The sequence below is a fragment of the Juglans microcarpa x Juglans regia genome, chromosome 1S (genome assembly GCF_004785595.1).
Source record: "Juglans microcarpa x Juglans regia isolate MS1-56 chromosome 1S, Jm3101_v1.0, whole genome shotgun sequence".
NCBI classification, from domain to species: Eukaryota; Viridiplantae; Streptophyta; class Magnoliopsida; order Fagales; family Juglandaceae; genus Juglans; species Juglans microcarpa x Juglans regia.
The window spans coordinates 10049761-10075858 of record NC_054595.1 but is presented as its reverse complement, the minus strand read 5'-3'; the positions used below and the strand labels follow the sequence as shown (position 1 = coordinate 10075858).

The 26098-nt window shown below is 39.3% G+C and overlaps 1 protein-coding gene across 6 annotated transcripts in view; it reads right to left on the bottom strand.

Annotated features, from left to right (window-relative positions):
• Positions 1-312: 312 nt before the first annotated feature.
• LOC121247879 (calcium-transporting ATPase 9, plasma membrane-type-like) overlaps positions 313-26098 on the bottom strand; it is a 72485-nt gene continuing 46699 nt past the window's right edge. For 3 of the 6 annotated variants that reach the window (XM_041146342.1, XM_041146343.1, XM_041146346.1), the window contains 10 exons: positions 17886-18050; positions 17571-17687; positions 16826-16924; positions 5983-6120; positions 5210-5310; positions 4101-4146; positions 3873-4001; positions 1370-1477; positions 1186-1277; positions 313-629 (listed from right to left, as the gene is read on the bottom strand). In XM_041146342.1, coding sequence (XP_041002276.1) covers positions 524-629; positions 1186-1277; positions 1370-1477; positions 3873-4001; positions 4101-4146; positions 5210-5310; positions 5983-6120; positions 16826-16924; positions 17571-17687; positions 17886-18050 — 1101 coding nt within the window. In that variant the 3' untranslated portion in view covers positions 313-523. Of the gene's footprint in view, positions 630-727; positions 747-1185; positions 1278-1369; positions 1478-3872; positions 4002-4100; positions 4147-5209; positions 5311-5982; positions 6121-9916; positions 10168-16825; positions 16925-17570; positions 17688-17885; positions 18051-26098 lie in introns of those variants that run through there. The other 3 variants (XM_041146345.1, XM_041146344.1, XM_041146347.1) reach the window with 3 other exon arrangements.

The following is a 26098-nucleotide window of genomic DNA, read 5'->3' as shown; positions in this document are numbered from 1 at the left end:
AGGCCCCTTTGTGATTGATAGCTTTCACTGCCACCATTATCAATGCATATGTTATATATCTCATTAGAAACCTTGCTCGTCAAGCTTTCCACAGTCAATAAGATGACTTTTCTTTTGACGAGTTTTTAAATGACACTTTTCATAACTAAAAAAATGAAAACTTTTCCTCAAAATCGAAATTCCGTTTCTATTCAAATTGGTAAAAAATATATATATATATATATATATATAAAAAAAAAAGTTTCAAGGTAATTTAAGGCAAGGCTCATATTTTGGCAATGAAAAATAGTGTTGAACATATACTTTATCATATGAAGAAACTATACTCACGTACATTTTTCATACCCAACAAAAGGTACTATTGTCACATGGATTGTTTATTGCATACGCAATTTCTTTAGAAAAAGAGGACACAGGCTGGGTGGTCAGTAGTAACAATTGACATATTCCAGATGTAAACAAGTACATCATTATTTCTTACTGTTCAAGTGCTTTTTAACATCTCGCCATAATTTGTTGTAATTCAAGCATTACGACCGTTTCTGCATCGCTGGATTGGCAAGCGGAAGTACTTGGCGAAAGAAGTTCTGGGGACTGGGATGAGCTTCCCAACCATAGCCAGAGGCCAGCTGTCAGAATTACAAGGGCAAAAGTTCAGGCCCATATCAACTGGAGTAAAATAATTTTTAGTACCTTGCATGCATGTTAACTTCGGACCTGAAGCTTACATACATTATTTTGTTCACCTATAGTATCAAATGTAATATGAGAACTAGTTCAGAGTTCTAATTAGGAATTAGCTGGCTGTTAAAAAAATGTTCAGATAGTTTTAGATCATGTGACCCATCATTCGCAGTTATTTCCCATTTTCCCTCTTTTGCTGCAAGAAAAGGATAAGACTATACAGCTTAAAGATCCCTCTGACTGGCAGTTCTTATGAAAATATCACAAACCTTGGTATAACATTGAATAATATTTCCTTTTTTCGACATAAAAATGGTTTCCTACAGTTTAGACTAATTAAATGGTGAGTAAGTGGTGTTGAATGTAAATGTGATACCACACTGACACAATATAGGATGCATTGCAGAGGTTTCAGAAATTCGATCAAACAAGACTCCAATTATTTTTATATCCAGACTTGAATTATCTTATCAATAGCTACTGACAAATGACTGAACTAACCTGACAAGACCAATACCAATGGTTATAAGCCATTGCTTCCCATTGAGTTTTACTGTTGATGTAAATTTTCCAAGGAATTCAATGATAATTATCTACAAAATTGTTAAAACAAGCATTATTAACAGCAAGTGATTGCACATGTGAAATACTGAGAGTTTGTTAAAACATTATAGTGGCTGGTTACCTGAAGTACTAAAGTCATTCCAACTATACCCATGAAGAGGTGGCTTCTGGTGACTCCACTGAAGACGTTTATTTCATCTGGTTTCCGAGCATTGAACTCATTGAATATCTGTATTTGAAACATTGGCAAACTCAATGTTGCAACTTATATAGATAGGAAAGTAAAATTAAGTTAAAAGTACACAATTAGGTAAAAGGTCAGTTTTCCTTATTTCATTGAAATCCATCTATGATATCCGATTAATTTACAACCTTTCCAAATTGGATTTAATTGGTTCAAAATGTTGAATTTGAACCCAAGACTGAATTCACAAGGCACTCTTGTCAATGATTAGTTAACTAGTTATTTGACTAGACTGGCACAAACATTAGTTTCTAATTTTCTACCCTGATATTCCAAGCTTTAGATTAGTTTCATAAGGTTCTAAAACACAAAGAACAGCTATTCAATTAAAATATAATTTCCACAAGATTTCAGAAGTCAATTTGTGTTCAAACCCTAGTTTCCGACTCGTCTTTGGTGATTTAGGTGAGTTTTCTTTATGTTGTCTTAAGTTTTTCCTTCAAGATTCACATGTAGTTCTTGAATGACTATCCCAATGGATTCTTTTATCTTCTTGAATGGTTTTGACAACACCAGTGCAAGAATCGATCTTTCACAAAAACTAGTGTGATTGTCATGACAACCATTTTGGCTACTCATGGTTCTTTCATAGTGTTTTTTTTTTTTTTTTTTTTTAAATAAGAAATCCATTCCTCTCCAGTTTGTTGTTTGATTGTGTTGATGTTAAGTCAAGACTTTAGAATAAAGTAAGAATGGAGAAAGATGCATTCAGTGTGCTGTTCTGCTGTCTACACAATTTGCCAATAAGTTCCGTAAACAACATGATTATGGCAATGTTGCTTGGTTTTAAGATGTATGATTTTTAAAAATAGTTTTGAAGTGGCATGTTAGAATTTTGAAACAGAGCAAGAGTTGGTGAAAACAAAGTTTTACAAGCCATTGTCACTTAATGTTAGAAACTCGTATCATCAACAAATTTGAGCTGAATAGTTACTTGATTAATTTATATGTCTTGAACTCCAATAAAACATGGGGATCCTTGTTCAAACTTGGTTCATATAAATACTAACTAAGCTCGAACTCAACAAAAGCTCAAATCAAACAAAGTAAAACAAGGCAAGTTCGAGCTCGGCTTGAAATTGAATTCAGTTTTTTAGGAAGGTAAGATGATTTTATGTGGATGACATTGTGATTATAGAGGGAGTGGAGGAGTTGTCAGGCTGAAACAATTTTTTACAGCAGTGCTTTTCACACCAAAGATTTGGGTAAACTTGCATACTTCCTTGGAATTGAGGTTGCAAGGTCAAAGATAGGCATCAACTAATCTAAGTCTTGGATAGATGGAGGAGACTTGTTCTTGGATCTTAGCAGAAACAATCAACTAGTGGGAAACTCAAGTATCTCACCATCACAATACCAGATATCTCATATGCAGTTAGTGTGGTGAGTCAGTTCTAAGACGTTCTGAGATTCACATTGGGACATTGCCATCCTTATTATTCGTGATACCAGAAGAAAGCCCAGGGTGAGGTATACTATTTAGGAAACTTTGTCATCTCAGGGTAGAAGACTTCACGGTCGCATGAATCTAGAGTTGGAGTCTTTACCAAGAAGAGGTACTAAGTGCTTGTAGCAGAGTAGAAACTTCATATTTATTATGCTATTTAAATATCGAAGACTGAGTTTAATGTTTAAGTTTCTTTAAGAGGGGTGTAACCTCTTTAAGAGGTTTTCATGACATGGTATGTTGTTGAGTCTATTAATGAAGTTTGCTTTGATTTTATGTTTTGGTAGACTAAATATTTTTCTCACAATTACCTATAAATTGCTTATGCATTCACCGTCTGAATCTCCAATAGAAGCAAATTAAACTTCATAATCTAAAATCCTTCCCTAGCAAAGGTTTGTTGTTTTCTGAACATGATCCCTTCTGAATAGAAACTAACAGAAATGCAAATTAGGTTGGATCAGCTGTGGATTGCAAGTCTAGTAATCTACTTCGGGATATTGCACTTTTGTTGGAGAAAATTTTGTGACTTGACATTGCAAAAAAACATAATGGTCGCTAGGCCAAGTTGCAAAAGCATTGTTCAAAGCCATGGCACATGTAGTTTGAGTTATTATAGTTGAAGATATTGTTGAAGGGAGAAGGGTATGACTCTAATGATACTGTAAGATGGTCTATGAAAATAAGGCGGCAATTAACATTGCACACAACTGGCCCGATAATGTGATGGCAAGCGAAATATCTTTGTCACAGCTTAGAATATACTTTGAAAACGGAAGAATCTATTAGCACCTTTCACACAACTATATTGTACTTATCTTACTCTAGTACAAATAACTGGTTATTGGAATGAGAACCCAATTATGGGTTCTTTTGCTCCGACAGTCACACTCTCTCTCTATCCCCCCATGGGTGCGGGAATGAATTACTTACTTGGCAAAGGACAAATGCATTGAATATCATAGTGTTCTTCACTCGAGTTGGATTTTCTACATTGTCAAGATGAAGAATACTCGTGCCCCAGAAGTTGAGAACAAGGAGAACACTAACTTGATACGAGGCCTGCAATGTCAAGTATATAAGTAGAACAGAACAGAAATATATTACACATTTTCTGTGGTGCCATCTTCCAATAAAATAAAGCTCATAGAGAACAGATACCTGAATGAGTAGGTTCCTCCACATGACATTAGTTATAAGAGGTTCCCTAGGAAAACAGACACGAGATATCTAATCACTCCAAATCATATGATTTAAATAGTGGCTCAAGTAGACAATATGATCATACAAATATATGCAGCCTAGAAAAAGCATTCAAATATCTACATAAAGCTTCTCCAATTTTAATTTACTAAAGAGATCCTAAACCCCATAGTTCTAAAACAAGCACGAATTAAGGGAGGGTAAAGAGAGGAAAAGAAATTAAAACAGAATGGGCCATGACTCTACACCTCCTTTCTATCTTCTCCTAACAGAAAAAGCACTCAGCTTAATAATGCACTAGACCGAGAATGACAAAAACTCAGCATTATTCATAATGGTTCAGAAAGCCTCAGTAGACCTGCAGATTGTGGCATCACACATTTGGAAATCAATTTAACCATAACGTGGATCCTGCTTCCTCAAGATATCCTTGGAACCCAGATTCGATACTACTGAAATAACAGAAACCATTGTGATAATGAACAGTATGTAATAAGCCATTTGTCTGAAAATATTTATAAGGATAATCGCCCTGAGTATTTAACAACCACAGGCAAAACCTACATTAAGGGCATGTTCAGATATTATGAGCATTCTCAAAATTCTCAAAACTTCTCATAATTTCATTCCCAAACGTTACTCAAACACAACATTTTCAATTTCAAATTTTCAACTTTTCAACTTTTTCATCCAATCATTACCTAATCATTATTCAAACACAAAAATCAAAACAATTTTTACAAACTTCAAAACAAAAATAATATTAAAAAATAAAAATCAAACAAGATTTTAACTTTATAATATTTTTATTCAACTTTTTCTCTCTTCTTTCCCAAAACCCAATAAAACATCTTCACTCAAACCATTTCACTACTATTCACAAAATTATGAGATAATCCAAGTGTCCAAACATGCCCTATAGTGACAACAATATGAACTACAATTTATAAAACAGATATAATGGCCATAACATATACAATATCATGAAACCAAACTACATAGAACTTGAAAAGCACTGAATCTATAACTATATAACTGCATAATCAGCAAAGAACATTAGCACAAACCTTCGGCCAACTGGTGATCTATGCATAAGGTGGTCGGTCGGTAGTTCTGTAGCCAAAGCAAGTGCTCCAAGAGTATCCATTATTAGATTAACCCATAGAAGCTGCAGCAAAGAGACAGGGCAATTTTATTCTTGGTAACTTGAAGGGATAATTGAGTGATAACATAAAAAATTGGCCAACTGCAAGCAATCCAACTTCATGATGTCATAGACAACCAATAAAACCAAGTACTAAATTATGGTGAAAGATTAAGTGCCAGATGTTGTGTACTTGAAAACGTCACCAGAGAAAAATGAACAAATAAAAGCATTTATAGTTCATTGTGATATATAGAAAGATTAGAAAACAGACATATACATACTATATATAGAAAGATAAACTTAAATTCCAATCATTCCATCTTTGCTAGCTCTTTGTGTATACCAAATTTTTATGCACTGAGATCATGTAATCATCTTAAGATTGACAAAACACATTTTTATGAAGGAAGCAATAGAATGTGGGGCCCAACAGTCTATTTTAGAAATAAAGCAATGGTATGAAAAAAAGAAGGTTTTGTCAGTATATTCATCAGAAACTGAAATTTTCCAAAAATGCTCATGCCAAAAGTAGTGAAAAATGCATATATTTTGGACCTATTCCCAGATTCTTCGTCCTGCCCACATGTCATATTTGAGAATGCTCAAAGCATGTTCATAGCCAATTATTACAGTACCCACTATCTGAAGGGTAGAGAAGGAGGGAGGGAGGGAGGGAGAGAGAGAGAGAAGAACCTGCACTGCATTTAAAGGAACATCACCAGAGGATACTGCTGCCACAACATTAATCGCAAGGGCTGCGACGTTAACTGTGAGCTGGAATTGAATAAATTTCTGAATATTTGCGTACACAGAACGTCCCCAGCGGACAACCTAGCCGGAGTAAATAAAGAAAATCCACACACATTACAAATATGAGATATTGGGGATTGCTATAACTTTTCTACCATATTCAACCACAAAAAGGAGGAAAAATTAGAAAGAAAAATATGTGCACCATAACTTATTATTAGTCACCATAAATCTACAAGGTATTTGCACTGGACTCATCGGGTCATATATAACTTTAAGTGGCTTACCTGAGACCATAGTGGTAAACCCCACGTGAAGGCAGCTACTTATTCCTTGACGGGATAATATATAATCAGTAAACTCAACAAAGTCCCCATCCAGAAGCCTAGGCTGTTAAATTGTAGCACAACCAGTCCCTCTCCCCGACAAGAATTATAAAAAGGTTGACAGTAAATTTTGAAACCATCTTAACGTTGGATCCCTTACACAAATGAACTGATAGGAGAATTTCAAAATAGCAATTACTTCCAAGCTGATTGAACCAATAACAGATTAACAGGTCTGGCTATAACACTCTCAATCTAAGCATGTTTTAACATTATAATTGCATTCACACCACAAAAGTAAAGGTTAGAGTTTAGATACCTGCTAAGAAACATTTGGATTATGGATGATTTTCTAGAAAGGGGAGAGTACTGGAATAGGAAACTAAGTACAGGGTAAGGCTTTGTATTAGACATCAATTCCAAAAAAGGGTTGTTTTATGAATCAAGCAAGAAAATAATCAAATTTGTAACTAATTAAGGTTTTAGGTCAACCCTAGAAACATTTAATTGTAAAAATGAGTTTTGCATGGATTTTAAATAAATATCAAATGATTTATACAGAAACTTGAACAGTTTAGTGTGAGACTATTTTCAAAGGACAACAAATTGAAAAACCCATTGACCAAGTACTGGTTACCTAGCAGGCCATGCATGGAGTGGACAAGTTTTTCCTACTTAACCTAGGAAGTCCAAACCCTAAGCTATTCTCCTATAAATAAGACCTTAAGCCTCCAATTCTATCATACACCATCCCACAATATTGAGAGGAAAAGAGGCAGAAAACATCTTCAAGAGATCCAACCCGAGCCATCCCCGTCAAGCCAAACCTACCAAACCTAAATTCTCTTCTCTATTTCCTGATTCATAGAGCACAAAATTTTGAGAGAGGATTCTTCAACATATCATTAAGTTTTTAACCTTTCGGTATCATATGTAAGGGAAGCAAATAACACCACATCTAGCAGCCGACATCAAGAGGGATAGGAGGAGAAAGTGAGAGTTTTGAGCTATTCAGCCAGTTATCCTTCGGTCAGTGAAAACCAGGTTGCAGGCTCAATAATTCAAAGTTAAAAAGTTATTATTGGGGTTTTTAATGCTGGAAGGAGAGAAAAACGACTTACAGAAGAGGATTTTCATGTATGGGTGAATAGCAGGAAAAACATGATTTTCCAAGAAATATAATACCAGGGTTTCATGGCCCCATAACCCGAACCTATTATCCAAAAAGACTGTAATCTGGCGCACCCTTACACTAGTTTATGTTTTCAACATTTTTTTATCAAGCCACTTAAGAATTAATTTATTCCTTTTAAGCATCTCTAGGCACTCCCATGATAAACTAGAGCAATTCTCATTAATACTGGTATTTCCTTCATACTTGTGCATTAATGTCAGGTACTTATTCAATTGGTGTTAATACTTAATCAAATGGTCTTTATATACCCTAAAACATTAGCTTTTACGTCTCCCCAAAGCGTGTCATAATTATCCTAAATTCACCTTATTGAGTTGAGTAAATATTCAATCGCTAAGCTGCAAGGCCATTATGAGCATTACAACAATTTAGCTATATAAACTTGTTACTTTAAAATTCAAACTATAGAGAACCTTTTCCAGGTTTTTATCATTTCAAAACCCTAAATATTTCATCATAATTTCATGCCCTAGAACATGCAATCGGTGCCTAAAGCACATAAAAACCATGAGCCTATTTGTTGCAAAACAAGGCAAAAATCTGCTTCGTTTCATGTAGCTGTTTCACTTTTTTCTCCCCTCCAAATAGCTGTTTTATTTACTACATAAACTCGTTGCAGAACTGCTGTAATGCTCCCTAATAGATCAAATTATTGACTAAACAATAATATGTGGAGTCAAGTTATCATATCTTGAGCCATTATACAATGAATAAAACATTTAAGAGTTTCTCAGTATTAGCACATTGATATCCAATAAGTACAATCTTAACTTTCTGATTTACTGCTGGTTAGATTTGGTACTTTTGCTGGACAGGACTATGATGTTAAATGACTAGATGATTTTTTAAAATTTCAGTCACTGATTTTATGTTGCCACTTGTGTGTTCAGAATTATATTTTTCTTGTGGTGTTTTCTAAGTTTTTCACAGGTTTAACTTACATTCAACAAGTACTTGGATTTGTCACCAATCTGCCAAAGGGGGAGATTGAAAATGTGAATTTCAAGAGTTTGGCTAGCATTAGGTGACTAGATGATAGACATCACCTCGAGTTTAAATTATGTGAGTTGTTGAATGTAAAATATTTTGAATTTATTTGGAGTTTGTAATTAAGTGTTTTAGATAAGTCAAAACATATAATTCCGAGTCTTAAGGTCCTTCTCTTATCCATTGAAGAGTTTGAATTTGAAACTGCTACAAGGCCATGGAGATAGTTTCCTGCTGTTAGCAAATTGTTAGAAAAACCGTCACAATAGATTCAATCCGATAGCAGAATTTCACTAGGACTTGGAAATTGCTTCCAGAAATATATTGAAATTGTCTTACTAATTAGGAATACGAGAGATTCAATTCTGGAGATTTTGAGAGCAATTCCCAGTGCTTATTTTGGTGAGTAAGGGAATTTTCATATTGTTTCTCTCAAAGAGTGTGATCGTGATCTGAGGTTCAGGTAGTGTGATCATTTCAGCCACTAGAGTTCCAGTAGAGAGAAGTCAATGTTTGAAGATCGTTAAAGGTTCTGGCTGCTACTGTGGTAGAGACAAACGGGTCGTTTATCTGGTCAAGTAATAGTGTCAATTGACAAATGTTTTATAATTGAAAATTGCTTGTAAAAGATTTTCAAACAGTGGATTGACCTTTCTGGGTAGGCTGCCCCGTAGGATTTTACCTTTCAAGAACTCTTTAAAGAGTTTCCCTTTCTTACCAATTTCCGTATTATGCAATTGATTTATTTTATGTTAATGCTATTCTTATTGAATAATTGCATGAATATTGATTAACAAATTGTTTGAAAGAATTGGTAGACCTTTGGAAGTTTTACTGTACAGGGGTATTTGAGAAATTTCAATTGTCATCAGGGCACGATTCACTCACTTGAGTGTGATCCGTATCCCTATAAATCAAATCATCATCATTATCAGCCCCCCCACATTTTGATGGGGACAACTACGCTTACTGGAAAATTTGAATGAGGGCCTTTCCTCAAATCTCAAGATGAACGTATGTGGTATTCAATGGAAAATGGTAGACTAAGCCCGAGACAAGCCTGGACACTTGGTCTGAGATGAGATCAGCAACTGTTATTGGAATAGCAAAGGGCTTAATGCCATTTTCATAGTTGTCTCTCCCAAATAATTTAAAAGAATCTACATGTGTGAGATTGCCAAAAAAGCTTCGGATAATTTGGAGGTTACGCATGAAGGCACAAGGTTGTTAAAAATTTTAAACTTCAAATGCTAAAAGATGAGACCTTTAATGACTTTTATGCTAAAGTTAATGATATTGTGAATTCCAAGTTTATTCTTGGCGAAAAGATGGAAGATTCAAGGGTAGTGAGAAAGATCTTAAGGTCCTTACCTGAAAGATTTCACCCTAAAATCACAAGAATTGAGGAAAGCAAGGATTTAGATGCAATCAAAGTTGAAGAACTGGTCGGCTCCTTACAAACTTATGAGTCCTTACTTCCTCAAACAAAGAAAGGGAAGTCCATTGCATTGAAAATTGTGAAAAAAAATCAAGATGACTCTTCCAATGAAGAAAATCTGAATTATGAGGACCTAGCCCTCATTGCTAGGAAGTTCAGAAATTTTTTGTTTCCTAAGAAAGCTAATGGAAAACAAAAGCGAGTTAAGAAATTTTCAACAAAGAAAGGCGAAGCTAAAAAGAAGAATAAAGAAAAATCAAATAAGAAAGACAAAGTAAAGTGTCATTAATGCTCCAGCTATAGTCACATTAGAGTGGAGTGCCCAAACTTTAAGAAAAACAAGGGAAAAACATTGAATATCACACTTAGTGACAGTTCAGAATATGAACATTCAGCTTCATCTTCTGATGATGAAAGTTCGCTTGTGGCATTGACCACTGTTGTTGAATAATTCCCAGAGGTTGTACTAGCTAATTTTGAAAGTGGATTTGATGAAGATGACTCAGAGGTAGTTGTTGTTGATACTAATCATGAGCTAAGCATACAAGATGCCTATAACGATTCGTGTGAAGAAGTTGTCAAGCTGAAAAAGCTCAACAAGAAATTGTACAACAAACTCAGAGCAGTGAAACATGAAAATAATAATATTTCTGAATCACTCAATTTCTGAAGTTGAGATCTCAAGGTTAAAGACTCAAAAGGATGCCATAGACAAGGAGTTGAAGAGCTCTCAAGAGAACCAACAAAAATATGTAACTCAAAAGCTAGAACAAATGCTAAACATTCAAAAGCCAAGTGACCGTATAGGATTGGGGTATTCAACTTCCCAAGATAGAGCTCCTAAAGCCTCATCATCCGCTACCACCAGCTCTAAGAGTATTATCTTTGTCAAAGGAAGCCAAATTGTGGATGCTCCTTCAAATTTAAACCTTGCTAACAAACCCAATGTAAGATCAACTTCTAAGAAGTTGAACAGAGGTAAGTTTGTGCCTATTTGTCATCATTGTGACATTTATGGTCATATAAGAAAGACCAAACTGCTTTAATATGAGAAAGATGCAGAAAGATGGCAGTGAAAGGAAATCAAAGAAGAAGGTAAAGATTCTTGGAAACCAAGTCCAAGAGTTAAGCCAACAAATAAACACCGTAAGCTTGAAGCTATGTGAATTATCTGAATTTTTTCTTGGCAACAAGGATAAGACTACAAAAAGTTGTGATGATGTAAAACTCACCTCAAAACTTAAAGCAAAGGCAAAGTGGGTGGTCAAAGAAGATGCCGGTGCTTAGTGGCTCACACAGCCTTCAAGTCAATGGATAGCTGCCTTTGGTACTTGTACACTGCATGTTTGAGACACATGCCGGTGACAAGACCTTGTTCAAGAAAATTGATTCAAGTCAAGGAGGCACCGTGACCATTGGTGATGGAAGCAAGTCCTTTGTTGAGGGAAGAGTAATTGTTGAAATACCTGGACTACCTCTTCTTCGTGAGATTGTAATGTCAGATTTAGGTCGATCCCCTCTTTGAGGTGCTTCCTTCTCATTATATAAAAAATAGTTCCAGAAATAATTACAAAGATAAGATTGAGAATTCAATTTGAATCTCAACAAACTACATCTTTATCTTACCTAAACTAACCTGACTTTATCCAATCTAAATGTGTACAAGTTTAATTTAAATACAAGATAAGATTAGTAAATAAATCCTAATCTATTTGAAATTCAGTTCTGCTGTATCCCAGTAAAATAGGAGATTAGTTGCCATGAAACCCTAGCCACAACCCAGTAAAATAGGAGATTGGCTGCCTAGCTGCCGTATCTTAAAGAAAACCCTAGTTTTCCTTTGATACCCTCCCTCAAATTGATGCTAGTGAGTCGACTAGCAGCAATTTGCTAACTAGGTATTGATGCCGTTGTCAAGTCAAAGCTTTGGTGAAGATATCAGCTACTTGGTGTTCAGTGGACACATGAGGGAGAATGATAGCTTTAGACTCATAGGCATCTCGGATATAGTGACAATCAACCTCGATGTGCTTCGTACGTTCATGAAAAACTGGGTTGGCTACAATTTGAATGGCACTTGTATTATCACCATGAAGAGGCGTGGGATGTGCCTGTGCAAAGCCAAGTTCTGAAAGAATACCACGCAACCACATAATTTCTGAACATGCAGCAGACATTGCTCGATATTCAGCCTCTGTAGATGACTTAGATACACAATTTTGCTTCTTACACTTCCAAGAGATAAGAGAATCCCCAAGGAAGACACACCATCCAGTAGTAGAACGTCAAGAGTCTGGACATCTAGCCCAATCTGCATCACTGTAGACAACTGATTGAAAAGAAGAACCCTTAGGAAAAAACAGTCCACGATTAGGAGTCCCAAGTAGATAGCGAATAATCCGACGAACTACAAAATGAAGATGTCTAGGAGAATCCATTAACTTACTAACAGTGTGGACAGCATAGGAAATATTAGGGCGCGTGGTAGTGAGATAAATCAAGCTGCCAACCAACTTACGGTATAAGGTAGGATCCGAGAGAAGTTCTCCTTCATCTTTCCTATACTTAACATTCACCTCCTGAGGAGTATCAACTGGAGTAGTATCTTCCAATCTCCCTAACTGAATTAGGTCTTGAATATAGTTGTGTTGATTGACAAATAAACCATGTGGCTGAGACCTAACTTGCAACCCTAGAAAGTAGGTAAGATCTCGAAGATCCTTCATGTGAAACACATTATAAAGATGTTGCTGAAGTTTTTGAATCAAAAGTCCATCCGAACCAGAGATGATAATATCATCTACATATACCAATAAAAATACTACTCTAGCATCGCCCTTGTGCAAAAATAAGGAAACATCATACTTACTTTGCTTAAAAGAAAACCCTAGCAAAGTATCGCGAAATTTCTCAAACCAAGCTCGAGGAGCTTGTTTAAGACCATACAAAGACCTCTTCAATTTACAAACAGCCATAGGGGAGGAAATAGGCATACCAGATGGAAGTTTCATGTAGATATCTTCCTTTAGATCGCCATGCAAGAAAGCATTCTTGACATCCATTTGACGTAATTGCCAAGATTTAGAAGCAACAAGAGCAAGTAACAAGCGAACAGTAGTCATCTTGGCAACTGGAGCAAAAGTCTCATCATAATCTATGCCACACTCTTGGCGATTCCCCAAAGCAACCAATCTAGCTTTGTATCATTCCAGTGAGCCATCGGAACGAAGCTTTACGGAGTATACCCATTTACTACCAATTGGTTTGATAGAAGGAGGACATTGTACCACATCCTGGGTCTGATTAGCCGCAAGTGCATCAAGTTCTGTCTGCATTGCTTGCTGCCAGCACTCATGTTCCATAGCCTATTTGTAACAAGAAGGGATAGCAAAGGAAGATAATGTAGCAGTCATAGAAGTGGGAGAAGAAAAACCATACCGATCTGGTGGGTGAGAGACACGGGTAGATTTCTGAGGAACAGAATCAGCAGGAACTATGGCGGATGTTGGATCAGGTGCCGGAGTAGGAGAATCTTGAGAAGCCATAGGAGACTAGGCTAAAGGGGTGCTATGACGTTGAGTGTAGACAAAACCAGGTTTAAACCGAGCCACTGGAGCAGAAGAGGTATCAGGAATGGGCATAGGGAAGGGCTCGGACTCATCATGAAGAATTGAAAAACTAGGTGAGATAGGATTGACATGAGAGAAAAAATTGCTGATTTTCAAAAAATAACACATTCTTGGAAATTCGAATTCTTCGTGCATTAGGATCATAACAAAGAAATCCTTTTTGAGTGGAAGTATATCCAAGAAAAGCACACTTAACAGATTGAGTAGTCAATTTGTGTCTTTCATTTGGTGGAAGATGAACAAAACACACACAACCAAAGATATGCAAATCAGAATAACTAGGAGTGTGACCAAACAGTATGGAATAGGGAGGAACATTATGTAAAATTGGTGTGGGCAATCTATTAATTAAATGGACAGCAGTAGCTAATGCTTCACACCAAAAACGAGATGGAACGGATGAGTCAATAAGAAGAGCCCGAACCATATCAAGTAGATGACGATTCTTACGCTCAGCTACACCATTTTGTTGTGGTGTAGATGTGCAAGAATGTTGAGAAAGAATACCTTTTTCTTGAAGAAAATTCTGAGACATATATTCACCCCCAGAATCAGATAGTAAGACCTCAATTGAGGAAGCAAATTGTGTCTGAATGAGTGCAAGAAAGGCCTTGAAAACAGAAAATACTTCACTTTTAGTGCGAAGAAAATAGATCCAAGTGAATCTACTGCAATCGTCAATAAAAGTAACAAAATATTTGTAGTGAGCATGTGATATAACAGGAGATATACCCCAAACATCGCTATGAATTATATCAAACACCCGAGAAGCATGAGAACCAGATTGTGGAAATGGTAGCACTTTGCTTTTGGCAAGTTTGCAAGAGGTATAATCAAAAGAAATTGTTTCCATTGAAACATAATTTTTATTGTCAATAGCACCAGATTTAAACAAAGTTTGGAGTACATTAGGATTGGGATGTCCTAAACGTCGATGCCAATCCTTAATACTTATTTTGACAGCATTACAAGAAATAAAGGAACTAGACGCAATAGAAGCTGAACTAGGATTTATTGGAAAGAGCCAACCCTCCTTAGGACCCCTCGCGATCATCCTCCCGGACACTCGATCCTGTACAACACAACCAGAAGATGAAAAAGAGACATTACAATTATTTTCAACAAGCTGTCCCAACAGAAAGTAAACTTGTGGAGAGAGTAGGAGAAACCAAAACATTTCGAATGACAGGGGACATCACCCACGGCAGAAATTGGTAGTGAACTACCATTTGCCGTGTGGATTTTGAGAGGACCATCATAGGACTGAAGATTGTGCAACAATTTGGAATTATTAGTCATATGATTTGAGGCACCAGAATCTATTAACCAAGAATTAGGGGAGGACTTTGGTTTACCTGAGATGCCTAAAGCAGAAAATGTAAAAATTATCATTTGTTGTACCATGTCAGGAGTAAGAGTAGTAGAACTAGAACTGGCAGGTGCTGAAGCATGAGTGGCAGCAGCAGGAGCTGAAGAAGAGGATGCACCCGAGACTTCAACAAAGGTGGAATAGGCACTCTCTTGCTTCCGAGGAGGTCAGATTGGGCAGTCCTTGATAATATGTCCAGATTTTTTGCAATAGTTACAAAATTTCTTTGGACAGTGGGTGGCAATGCGACCAAATCCCTTGCAACTATAGCATTGTGTAGTGCTATAGTCTCCGCCCTCGGATTTTCCTTGTGCTGTAAATGCCTCTTGAGCAGGAGATGCAAGCTGCTGTTCCATTGTACTCCGAGTAAGTAACCTTTGCTCCTCCTGAAGCAAATCTCCCAAACAATCATCAAGAGACGGAACTGGATCTCTATTCATTAACTGAGAACAAACAGATTCAAAATCAGAATGTAGTTTCATAAGAAACTGATCCCTCCTACTAGTTTCATGCACACTTTGCACATGAGGGAGACCATTGGCAGGGATAGAAGAATACACAATGTCAGTGTATTCAGCCCACAAATTTGAAAAACCGGAATAGAAGTCCTACACTAATAAGCCACCTTGAGAAAAATTAGCCATCTCAAATTCCAACTCAAATCTTCGAGCGGAATTATTCTGAGTGTAGATTCTCTTCAAATACTCCCACATAGCTTTGGAGGTTTTGTAGGGTCGTAGATTGAGGATGATGTAAGGCTCAATAGAACCTAGGATCCAAGACATGATCTTGGCATCCTTACTCTCCCATGTAGACAATTCCTTTGCACTGTTAGGGCTGGAATAGTCCCATCAACATGACCCCAGATATTTACCCTTGACAAGAAGCTGAAAGTGAAATGCTCAAGCAGAATAATTTTTTCCATTGAACCGAATGCACAAGGAATCAGATTTTTCAGATGCCATGAAAACAGATCAAGAGAAAGAAAAGAGAGCTGCTGCCATGAAATAGAGGACCCCAGGAAAATCAAGAAACTAGAAGCAGCCTCTGGAGAAAACAGAAAACAGCAACCCTAAAGATTTTAGGGTTGGCCGAGGAAGTGCAAAAAAATAGGAAATCAGAGTAGCTCTGATACCATGTCAGATTTTGGTCGATCCCCTCTTTGAGGTGCTTCCTTCTCATTATATAAAAAATAGTTCCAGAAATAATTACAAAGATAAGATTGAGAATTCAATTTGAATCTCAACAAACTACATCTTTATCTTATCTTAACTAACCTGACTTTATCCTATCTAAATATGTACAAGTTTAATTTAAATACAAGATAAGATTAGTAAATAAATCCTAATCTATTTGAAATTCAGTTCTGCTGTATCCCAGTAAAATAGGAGATTAGTTGCCATGTAACCCTAGCCACAACCCAGTAAAATAGGAGATTGGCTGCCTAGCTGCCATATCTTAAAGAAAACCCTAGTTTTCCTTTGATATGTAAAGCTTCTTTTATTGATCTGATGTCTCACATTGAGTCACATCCATTTGTAAGTTCGCTTTTGTAAGACACCTTTGTAGATCTAGCACTTCTCTATAACTTATCCCAGCTTCTTAGATGTAAAGCCTTTCAAAACTATCGCATGTATTAATTCATATCATCTTAATCTCAAAAAATCAACATGCATTTAAAGCAACACCAAATTCATTGAATAGATAATTGAAGTATTGAGAATGGTTCAGTATATTATTGCTAAAGGGATAAATGGTATTTCATTGTAAAGATGGTAAAGATGATTTGACCCCTATCTAATAATAGCTCTATGAAGTACAAATGGTAAGATGCCCACTAACCTTTACAACAGAAGCAAAATTATCATCCAGGATAATAATATCCGAACTTTCCTTTGCTACTTCAGTTCCTTGAATGCCCATAGAAAGACCAATATCTGCCTATAGTCCAAATGGTATAAATGTGATCAACTATGACGAGGAAGTCATTCTTGTGATAATGGAAAGTGTAGTAAATAAAAGTTTTCGAACTACAAGAGGCACAGCAAGAAATTGCTTACACAATGGCAAAATGCAAATGAACACAAGCCCAATACGTTCAGAATCTTGGACATTTTTGTCGAAGTCTACTTCAAATATATCCGAATCTATGCTTTATGCACACTTATGGTTACACTTTCGAATTGTATAAATCTCAAGTTTAATAAACATCTATGATTTCTGAAGCAACTAGGCGTGTTATTATGGCTGGGAATATTAATTGGTATAAGATACATGCTGGACTTTTCCCATTCACACAAACAATATGTACTTGTAGCATTAAAAGTGGGATTAATGTACAGATAGGATACAGTTTGCATTTACAAATCAGATACTGGGCATGTATATCTTCATATCCATGCAATGAGAAGTTTCCTAGTGAAATACATCTCGAGGATCCAAACAACTTTGAATTTGCGTTCTGACAACATGTATATCTTCATAACTTGCCGTTATTTATGAACCACTTTCGCACGCCTTTAAGGTTAAAAAAAGGATATAAAAGTTCAAAGCTACTTAAATAAATATCTTGATAAAGAAGCCAAACCTCATGAAGTGCAGGAGCATCATTGGTGCCATCTCCTGTTACAGCAACAACTTCTCCCCCCTTACGGAGTGCTTGCACAAGCAAGAGCTTGTCATTAGGAGAAGACCTACCCATCACCTAATTAAGAAATGATCTATTACAACATATTATATTCCACAAAAGTAATTAAGAAATATTTCTGAGTTTGCAATCAGGAACACTCCTGTGCCGGGGGGGGGGGGGGGGGGGGGGGGGGGGGGGGGGGGGGGGGTGTAATTTATACTTGATGAACATCCTGCAAATTAATATAGAAAAACCACGCTACCCGAACCATACCGCAATTTTCTTGGCAAGTTCTTCCCTCTCTTTCTCAGATAATTCACGGAATTTTCTTCCCTCAATAATGTTAGGCTCTGTAGCTTCCTCACTTGAAGCAAGTATCCCACACTCCAAAGCGATTGCTTTTGCGGTATGAAGATTGTCTCCTGTGACCATTCTCACCTATAAATGACAAATATGATTCCCACAGGTAATTTTGGGATATTTTGTCATTGTAAGTTATCTGACCAAATACACAAAAAATAATCATAAAATAGCATTCATAGACACATAATGGAAATCTTAAATAAAATCAAACCTGATTTTAGATTAATTCCATGTTGGATAAGCATTGGACACTTTTTTTGTAATCAACAGCTTTGCATCACCTTATGCCTTTCAATCAACATTATTATGGGAAAATATGGATCAGATGCTTCTTCATTTTGGGTCATGTAAGCTGTCCTTTAAAAGACTATAACTTGCTTGTATTTACATTATATTTTCCTCAGTGGATGCAGTGCGATTTTCTTAGAGAGGAAGGATTGAGTTTTTATTATTCCCTTTTTTGTACAATTAATAAATTTTTTTTATCAAAAACCATAAAAGAAATAGCCCAAGTACACAGGATCTATACAAAAGGAACACCTAATTAGAAATAGAAAAAGATACAAGGAAACAATGAAAACTCAGGTCATTAAAATTTATAGCAATTGCCCAAAGAAACAAAGCATTGAAGGGGGAAGTTTTTAACTCTTCCATCGTTTGCTCACGATCCTCAAATATTCTATCATTCCTTCCCACTAAATGCACCACACTAGGCAAATAGGAACCATCTTCCACACCGTTACAATTTGTAAGCTGCCATATAAACTTCTCCAACTTGAAAAGAGGTCTACTCTCCTTCGACATAACCTAAGCCAGCCCATCTCTACCAAAAATTCAATCCCACAAGGCTCTAACTATCTCCCAATAAAGTAAACGTTGGTGTACAGATTTCTGTTCTTTTTGCACATACAACACCAATCTATCACAATGATGCGATGTTATCTTAAATTATCCATGATGAGGATCTTGCCCAAGGAGGCCATCCAAGTGAAAAAAAAAAAATTAAAAAAATTCCCACATGGGCACCTCGGTTTGTCAAATACCCCTTGAAGCAAAAGGGTTGTTGGATGACTCAATCAAAATGTATTTTAGGGAGTTTGTTGTAGATTTGTGAATATCTTAGGAGAGTTTTTTAGGAGATCTATCTTTTCCTTTTAGTAGTAATTTCTTTCCTTATCAATTAGTTATCAATTAGTTATTTGTTTCCTTATCTATTTTAGCATTGTAATCTATAAATAAACCCTAGTAAATCTATTTTCAGTATGAATGAGAAAAGTAAACTTCAGTTTATCTAGATGGTATCAAGAGCCGAGCCTGGTATCTCATTCTAGCATTTTTTTTTATCAAACTCTAAACCTGCCGGCAGTCATAGCCTTTAAACTCTAGGCCTTATTACCGTTTCTCTACTTTGTTCACTTCCATAATCCCTGTATTTCATCATGTCCGATACATCCAAACCCTTTTCCTTGATCAAGACAAACACTGATCACAAACCTACCCATACCGAGCCTCATTCTGTCCAAATTACAAATATTCATCTCAATGAAGCCAACTCCTTGCGGTGGCACAGTCAATGCGAATGTATATTTGAGGGAGGGGGTAAATTGGATATCATACTGGTGAAATCAAGACATCTGCCAAAACAGATGCGTCATATTCTACATGGAATGCTGAAAATTCTATGATTATGTCATGGCTCGTGAACTCCATGGATGAAGAGATTAGTGCCAAATACATGTGCTACTCAACTGCTAAGGAACTCTGGGAGAATGTTAGTCAGATGTATTCTGACCTTGGAAATTATACACAGATCTATGAGTTGCAACAAAAAATTGGCAAGACCCAACAAGGGGAAGATAGTGTTACAAAATACTTTAATGTCCTTAAGGAGCTATGGCAAGACTTGGATCTATTCAATGAGTATGAATGGAAGAGCCCTGATAACTGCAACCACAACAAAAAGATGGTGGAAAATGCAAGAATATTTAAATTCTTGGCTGGACTCAATGACGAGTTTGATGAAGTCAGAGGGAGAATTCTATATAGACAGCCTTTGCCTCCAATTGGAGAGGTATTTTCTAAAGTACGACATGAAGATTGTCGTCAGAATGTCATGCTGAAATGGAAGGGAACTGATGGAGCAGTGGAGAACTCAGATTTGACTGCTACTAACTCCAATAATTCGAATACAGTTGCTTCAGCTAATGCCTCTGCACAGGGGCCATACTCTACTCAAAGGAAGTATGAGGAAAAATCTTGAGTGTGGTGTGATTATTGTAATAAGACACACCACACACGAGAAACTTGCTAGAAACTCCATGGAAAACCAGCAAACTGGAAGAGCAGCAAACCTGGAGGCAGTCACCCGAAAGCAAATGAAGCAAAGACCAACTTTCTCAGTTCAGATCAGGTGGATCATCTCCTTCAACCGCTAAAATCTAATCCAATATCTGGTACTTCTACTGGTTCCTTGGCCCCAACAGGTAATGTTCCTAGTGCTTATTCGTTCAACTCATGTACCATGGAACCATATGACCAGTCTCCCTCAATTATTTCATTCTTATTGTCCTTGTTTGAGTAGTAAACAAGTCAACATTGTTGATGGAAGTTTTTCACCAACATTATTGTCCTTTTTTATTTGGGACAAGGTTACAGAGAAAAGTTAATGTAGATTGGCTGGTTGGAAAAAGATCTATTTGTCCAAAGGTGGTAGAATCACCTTAGTCACGAGTACCTTATCTGATATCCCAACCTATTTCCTATCTCTATTTCCTTTGCCTGCAAGAATGGTTAATAGAATGGAAAGGATATATCGTGCTTTCTTGTGGGGCGGATTGGAGGATGAGAATAATTCCACTTGTTTAAGTGGGACAAGATTTGTACACCTTTATCTTTGGGAGGTTGGGGGATTAGAAACGTGAAAACTTTCAATAAGGCACTCTTAAGGAAATGGTTATGGTGGTACCATCAAGAAGGGGATGCTCTTTTGATGCCAAATATGGGAGCATTTGGGGATGTTGGTGCTCAAACGAAGTAAGAGGGGCATACGGTGTGGGAGTGTGGAAATTCATTTGTAATGGATGGGAGGAGTTCTCCAGAAATTTCAGATTTGAGGTGGGTAGGGGTAACCAGATCCCTTTTTTGCATGACTTATGGTGTGGGGATGAGGCCTAGAAAAATGCTTTCCCTTCTCTCTTTAGAATTGCTTTGGATAAAGGCACTTCCGTGGCTGATTATATGGACAACACTGCTGGTTTTATTCAGTGGTCAGTAAGCTTATTAGAGATGTCCAGGATTGGAAGGTGGGGGACATCACTGATTTTTTAGCTTGCTCCATGCTTCAAATATAAAATCTGGAGGGGAGGATAGATTACTCTGGAATCAGCTTCGTCATAAGAAATTCTTGGTTAGATCTTTGCGCAAGGCCTTGGCGTCACATTCCTCTACTGATTTTTTTCCTTGGAAAAATATTTGGAGATGCAAAGTGCCTCTCAAGGTGGCTTTCTTCGGGTGTTTGGCTTCTCATGGGAAAATTCTTACTACTGATAAGTTGAGAAAGCGAGGTATCGTTGCAATGGATTGGTGCTTCATGTGCAAAAGGTGTGCAGAATCAGCGGATCACCTTCTTCTCCATTGTGATGTGTCAAAGGCCTTGTGCGATGAGGTTGTTGCTAAGCTTGGCATTGCTTGGGTGATTGTTAGACCCCCACGTCGAGTTGCCCCTAGAGGAGCCGCCCATGCCCTAGTCATGGTGGAGACATGCACCTTGGCTAGCCTACAACCATGCCTTGGCTCGTGGGATGACACGCACGGGGCGCCCAGCATGCATGCATGCCTTGGCCCGCGCGATGGCACCCACGGGGCGCCCAGCATGCAGGCTAGTGAGGCTAGCAGGCGCACGGCAGCATGCGCAGCACAAACCCGCGCGCACATGCGCGCAGCGCAGGCCAGCGCGCGCATGTGCGCGGCACCAGGCGCCCCAGCGGGCCGCACGCCCAGACTCTTCGCAGTGCGCAGATCCGCGCGCACACCAGTGGGCCGCATGGCCCTGCGAGCACCCAGGCGCCGCACAGGCAAGCCAACCTGCGCGCGCGCGCACACGCCTAGGTTGACCATGCCGCACACCCGCATGGCCTTAGCAGCTCCTGCCGCACATCAGATTGACCATGGGCCCTTGCCGCATGCCAGCACGCCCACGCCCACCCTGCAGAGCACCAGCGAGGTTAGTGGCACGCCCCATGGCGTGCCATCCAGCGCACGGCTCCAGCCCGTGCCATGCAGCCAACGTCCAAGCCACCCACTTGGACCATGCCGAACCAACACTTAGCCATGGGCCAACCAACCAACATGCAACCACTTAGCCCACCATGGGCCCGAGCATGTCACACCATGGTTTAGTCCATGGCTCTATTTTATTATTTTATTTACTTGATCCTTTAATTAATTGTTATTTACTTTGAAGGGACCATTTTAGGGTTTCCAAGTTGTAACCTATAAATAGGAACCTTAGTCATTTCATGAGGATCTTTTGGCAAATTCCCTAGTGGGTAGACTTTTTGTTCTTGAGATCACATTTCGGTGCTAGAGCACTTGGGCTTTTTGGGTGCAATTCGTGAATCCCAAAGAGAGGATCACACCTTGCAATTCGTGAATAGGTGTGATTCATTTATCTATCTTGTTTTACAACTTGGTGCAATTCATGAATCCAAGTTGTTCTATTCTTTATGTTCAAGTCCATCAATAAAGAGGTTTATTTCATCTATGTGCAATTCGTGAATCATAGTTGAATTGGCTATGTTTGTTCACTTGTTCTTGATAATTTTATTATTTGTTCTTCGTGTTCATCATTTGTTCATTGGTGATATCCATTCCATTACAATCATCCAATCCAAACCAACACCAATTTCGACCAACACAAGTGTTAGTCAACTTCCCATAGTTGAGTGATTCCTTGTGTTACCCTAGCCGCATCCTTCCATAAGCAATCAAGGCAAATTCGGCAATCACTTGCCTAATTTAACTTGCCCTAGCCGACCCCCATACTTCCCATAATTAGAGTTCCTATAATTTAGGAACCCTAATTGACCCTTTCCTACCATATCCGGCCATATCTTGTTTCCTTCTAAATCCCACAAATTTAGGAAACCTTCCTAAATTCAAGTCCCAAGCCGTCCAACCCCTCCATCCTTGTCCAAACCCTAACCGACCAACATTCATTCCCAAACCCTAAACACCAACCCAAAGTGGCGCCAACCCTAGCACCTCCTAGTGCCGTGCGCCCACAACCATTCCTAGCCATACACTACCTTGAACCATTTCCTTGTCACCATCATCCTTCTAGACGAGACACTTAACCTCACCATATCATATCACCCATTTGGTCACCTTGACCATCATTGGACGTGGACCAAGCAAGAGAAGAACTATGACTCGGTCACATTGAGGCAAGCTTTGGATTAGCAAGGCAAGTGTTTGGGGACTTGACCGGGGTCCCTAACAGTGATGCCCATGATGGTGGTGAATCTTTTGGCCTGTTGGAAAGGGATTCAAGGAAATCGTCAAATAACGGCCGTTTGGAAGATGGTACCTCTTTGTCTTATGTGGTGTGTTTGGAATGAGAGGAATGGGTGCTGTTTCTACAATAGAGTACGATCGGTGGAAGGGATTAGAGCCTTCTTTTTTCATACTTTGTTGCTTTGGGCTTCGATTATTGTAATGGATGGGATTAGTCTTAATGACTTTTGTGCTCTTTTCCAGCTTTCGCTTGTACTTAGGTGTTTTTCCAGCTTTTGCTTGTGGTGTTTTTCTATGGTTTATTTCCTGTTTACTTGGGTTATGCCAAATTACATGGTTTAATAAATTTCTTACTAATCAAAAAACAAAAAATCTAGTAGTTCTATGAACCATCTAGGAATGACCAATTCTCCCATGAAAGTCTCATATTCCACAATGCTCTTATCACTTCACAATGGAGAAGAAGGTGATCTACAGATTCTCTGCTCCTTTGGCACATGCAACACCAATCCACAACTATGACATTTCTCTTCATTAGATTATCCGAAGTCAAAACTTCCCAAGAGCTGCTGTCAGTAGAATTTCCAAATACTCATCCATGGAAAATAGAAATATTATGAAATAGATAACACTTGATAGTATGAGCTGACTTCAAACTTCGTACTCTTGGAAGGATCAACCAAATATTATCTTCACCTCCAAACACAAGGCAAGCCCTAGCTCTACAATACTCGAACGGTATGTAACAGGAGGCATGAACCTCATGTGTTATCCACAGGATCAACGCCAAAGCATGAAATGTCTTTCAAGACTTTAAGATGATGTAGTTCTATATGCTTTACAAAGAATAAATGAGGACAGCATGATAAAGATTAGCCATGATTATGACAACTAGTGTGCACTTGTTAAGACCCCATCAAAAACCGCCCTAGGACATAGCCCTAGACATACATGGACAACCGTGATGGGGCCACTTCCGGAGTCAAGGCCAAGCTTAAAGGACTTCCCTAGGGGTCTAGTGTATGCCCTAGGAAGATTGCAAGAATGGCACGGGTCAATTAGAACATGGCTCACATTTGCCAACTTGACCGTGCCATGGATCAGCCATGACAGCCCCTCAGCACTGCAGCTGACATGCCATGGGGCCTGCCAAGACATGCCCAAGGTGCCTAGTGAGGTTGGTGGCCAAGCCAGCCCCTTCAGCATGGCCAGCACGCACAGCACGCGCAGCCCAGTGCGCACAGCGCGCACAGCACGCAGGCCGCGCGCGCGCGCAGCGCGCAGCACGCCCAGTGCGCGCCCCGCGCCCACACGCCTCACCAGCACCCCGCGCGCGCAGCGCCCCAGTGCCCGCGCGCGCAAGCCTCCACAGCGCCCCGCGCGCGCAGCGCCCCAGCGCCCGCGCGCGCACTCCTCGTCAGCGCCCCGCGCGCGCAGCGCCCCAGCGCCCGCGCGCGCACGCCTACCCAGCGCCCGCGCGCGCACGTTTCGCCCACGCCCAGCGCGCGCGCGCACACGCCTCAGCAGCACCCCGCGCGCGCAGCGCCCCAGCGCCCGCGCGCGCAAGCCTCGACAGCGCCCCGCGCGCGCAGCGCCCCAGCGCCCGCGCGCGCACTCCTCTCCAGCGCCCCGCGCGCGCAGCGCCCAAGCGCCCGCGCGCACACGCCTCCCCAACGCCCGCGCGCGCATGTTTCGCCCACGCCCAGCGCGCGCACGCTGGCGCCTCAGCACGCCCGCGTCCCGCGCGCGCAGCGCCCCAGCGCCTGCGCGCGCACGCTACGCCCGTACCCCGCGCGCACGCCTCGCCCGCGCGCGCGCCCCAGCACGCCCCGCGCGCACGCCCAGCGCGCGCGCGCCCCAGCACGACCAGCGCCCCAGCGCCCAGCGCCCAGCGCCCCAGCGCCCCAGCGCCCCAGCGCCCAGCACCCCAGCGCCCAGACCAGCCCAGGGCCCTGTCAGCCAGCTTAGCCCACCCATGGGCTCATGCATGCCATGGGTCAACTTGGCCCATGCCAACTAGGTTAATTTTTATTATTAATTATTATTTAATTATTTATTTTTCAAGGGACCCAATGGGGGTTTCCGAATTGTTTTCCTTATAAATAGAACCTTATGCATTTGCCCTAGGATCTTTTGGCAAATTCCCTAGTGGGTAGACTTTTGTTCTTGAGATCATCTTCGGTGCTAAAGCACTTGGGCTTTTTGGGTGCAATTCGTGAATCCCAAAGAGAGGATCACACCTTGCAATTCGTGAATAGGTGTGGTTCATTTCATCTATCTTGCAACTTGGTGCAATTCGTGAATCCAAGTTGTGTTCATCTATCTATGAGGTTTATTTCAATTATTGTGCAATCCGTGAATCAATAGTTGGAGTATTATCTTGTTCATCCATTATCTATCATTGTTCATATATGTTCTTCATCTTGTTCATATATTTTCTTGCATATCAAAATATCTTTAAATCATAAAAAGAGTCTTCACATTCTTTGTTGAGTCAATTCATTCTTAGTGTTCATCCATTGTTCATTGGTGTCATCCATCCCATTTCATCCATTCAATCCAAACCAAACACAAATTTCGACCACCTTAGTGTTTGTCATACTTTCCAT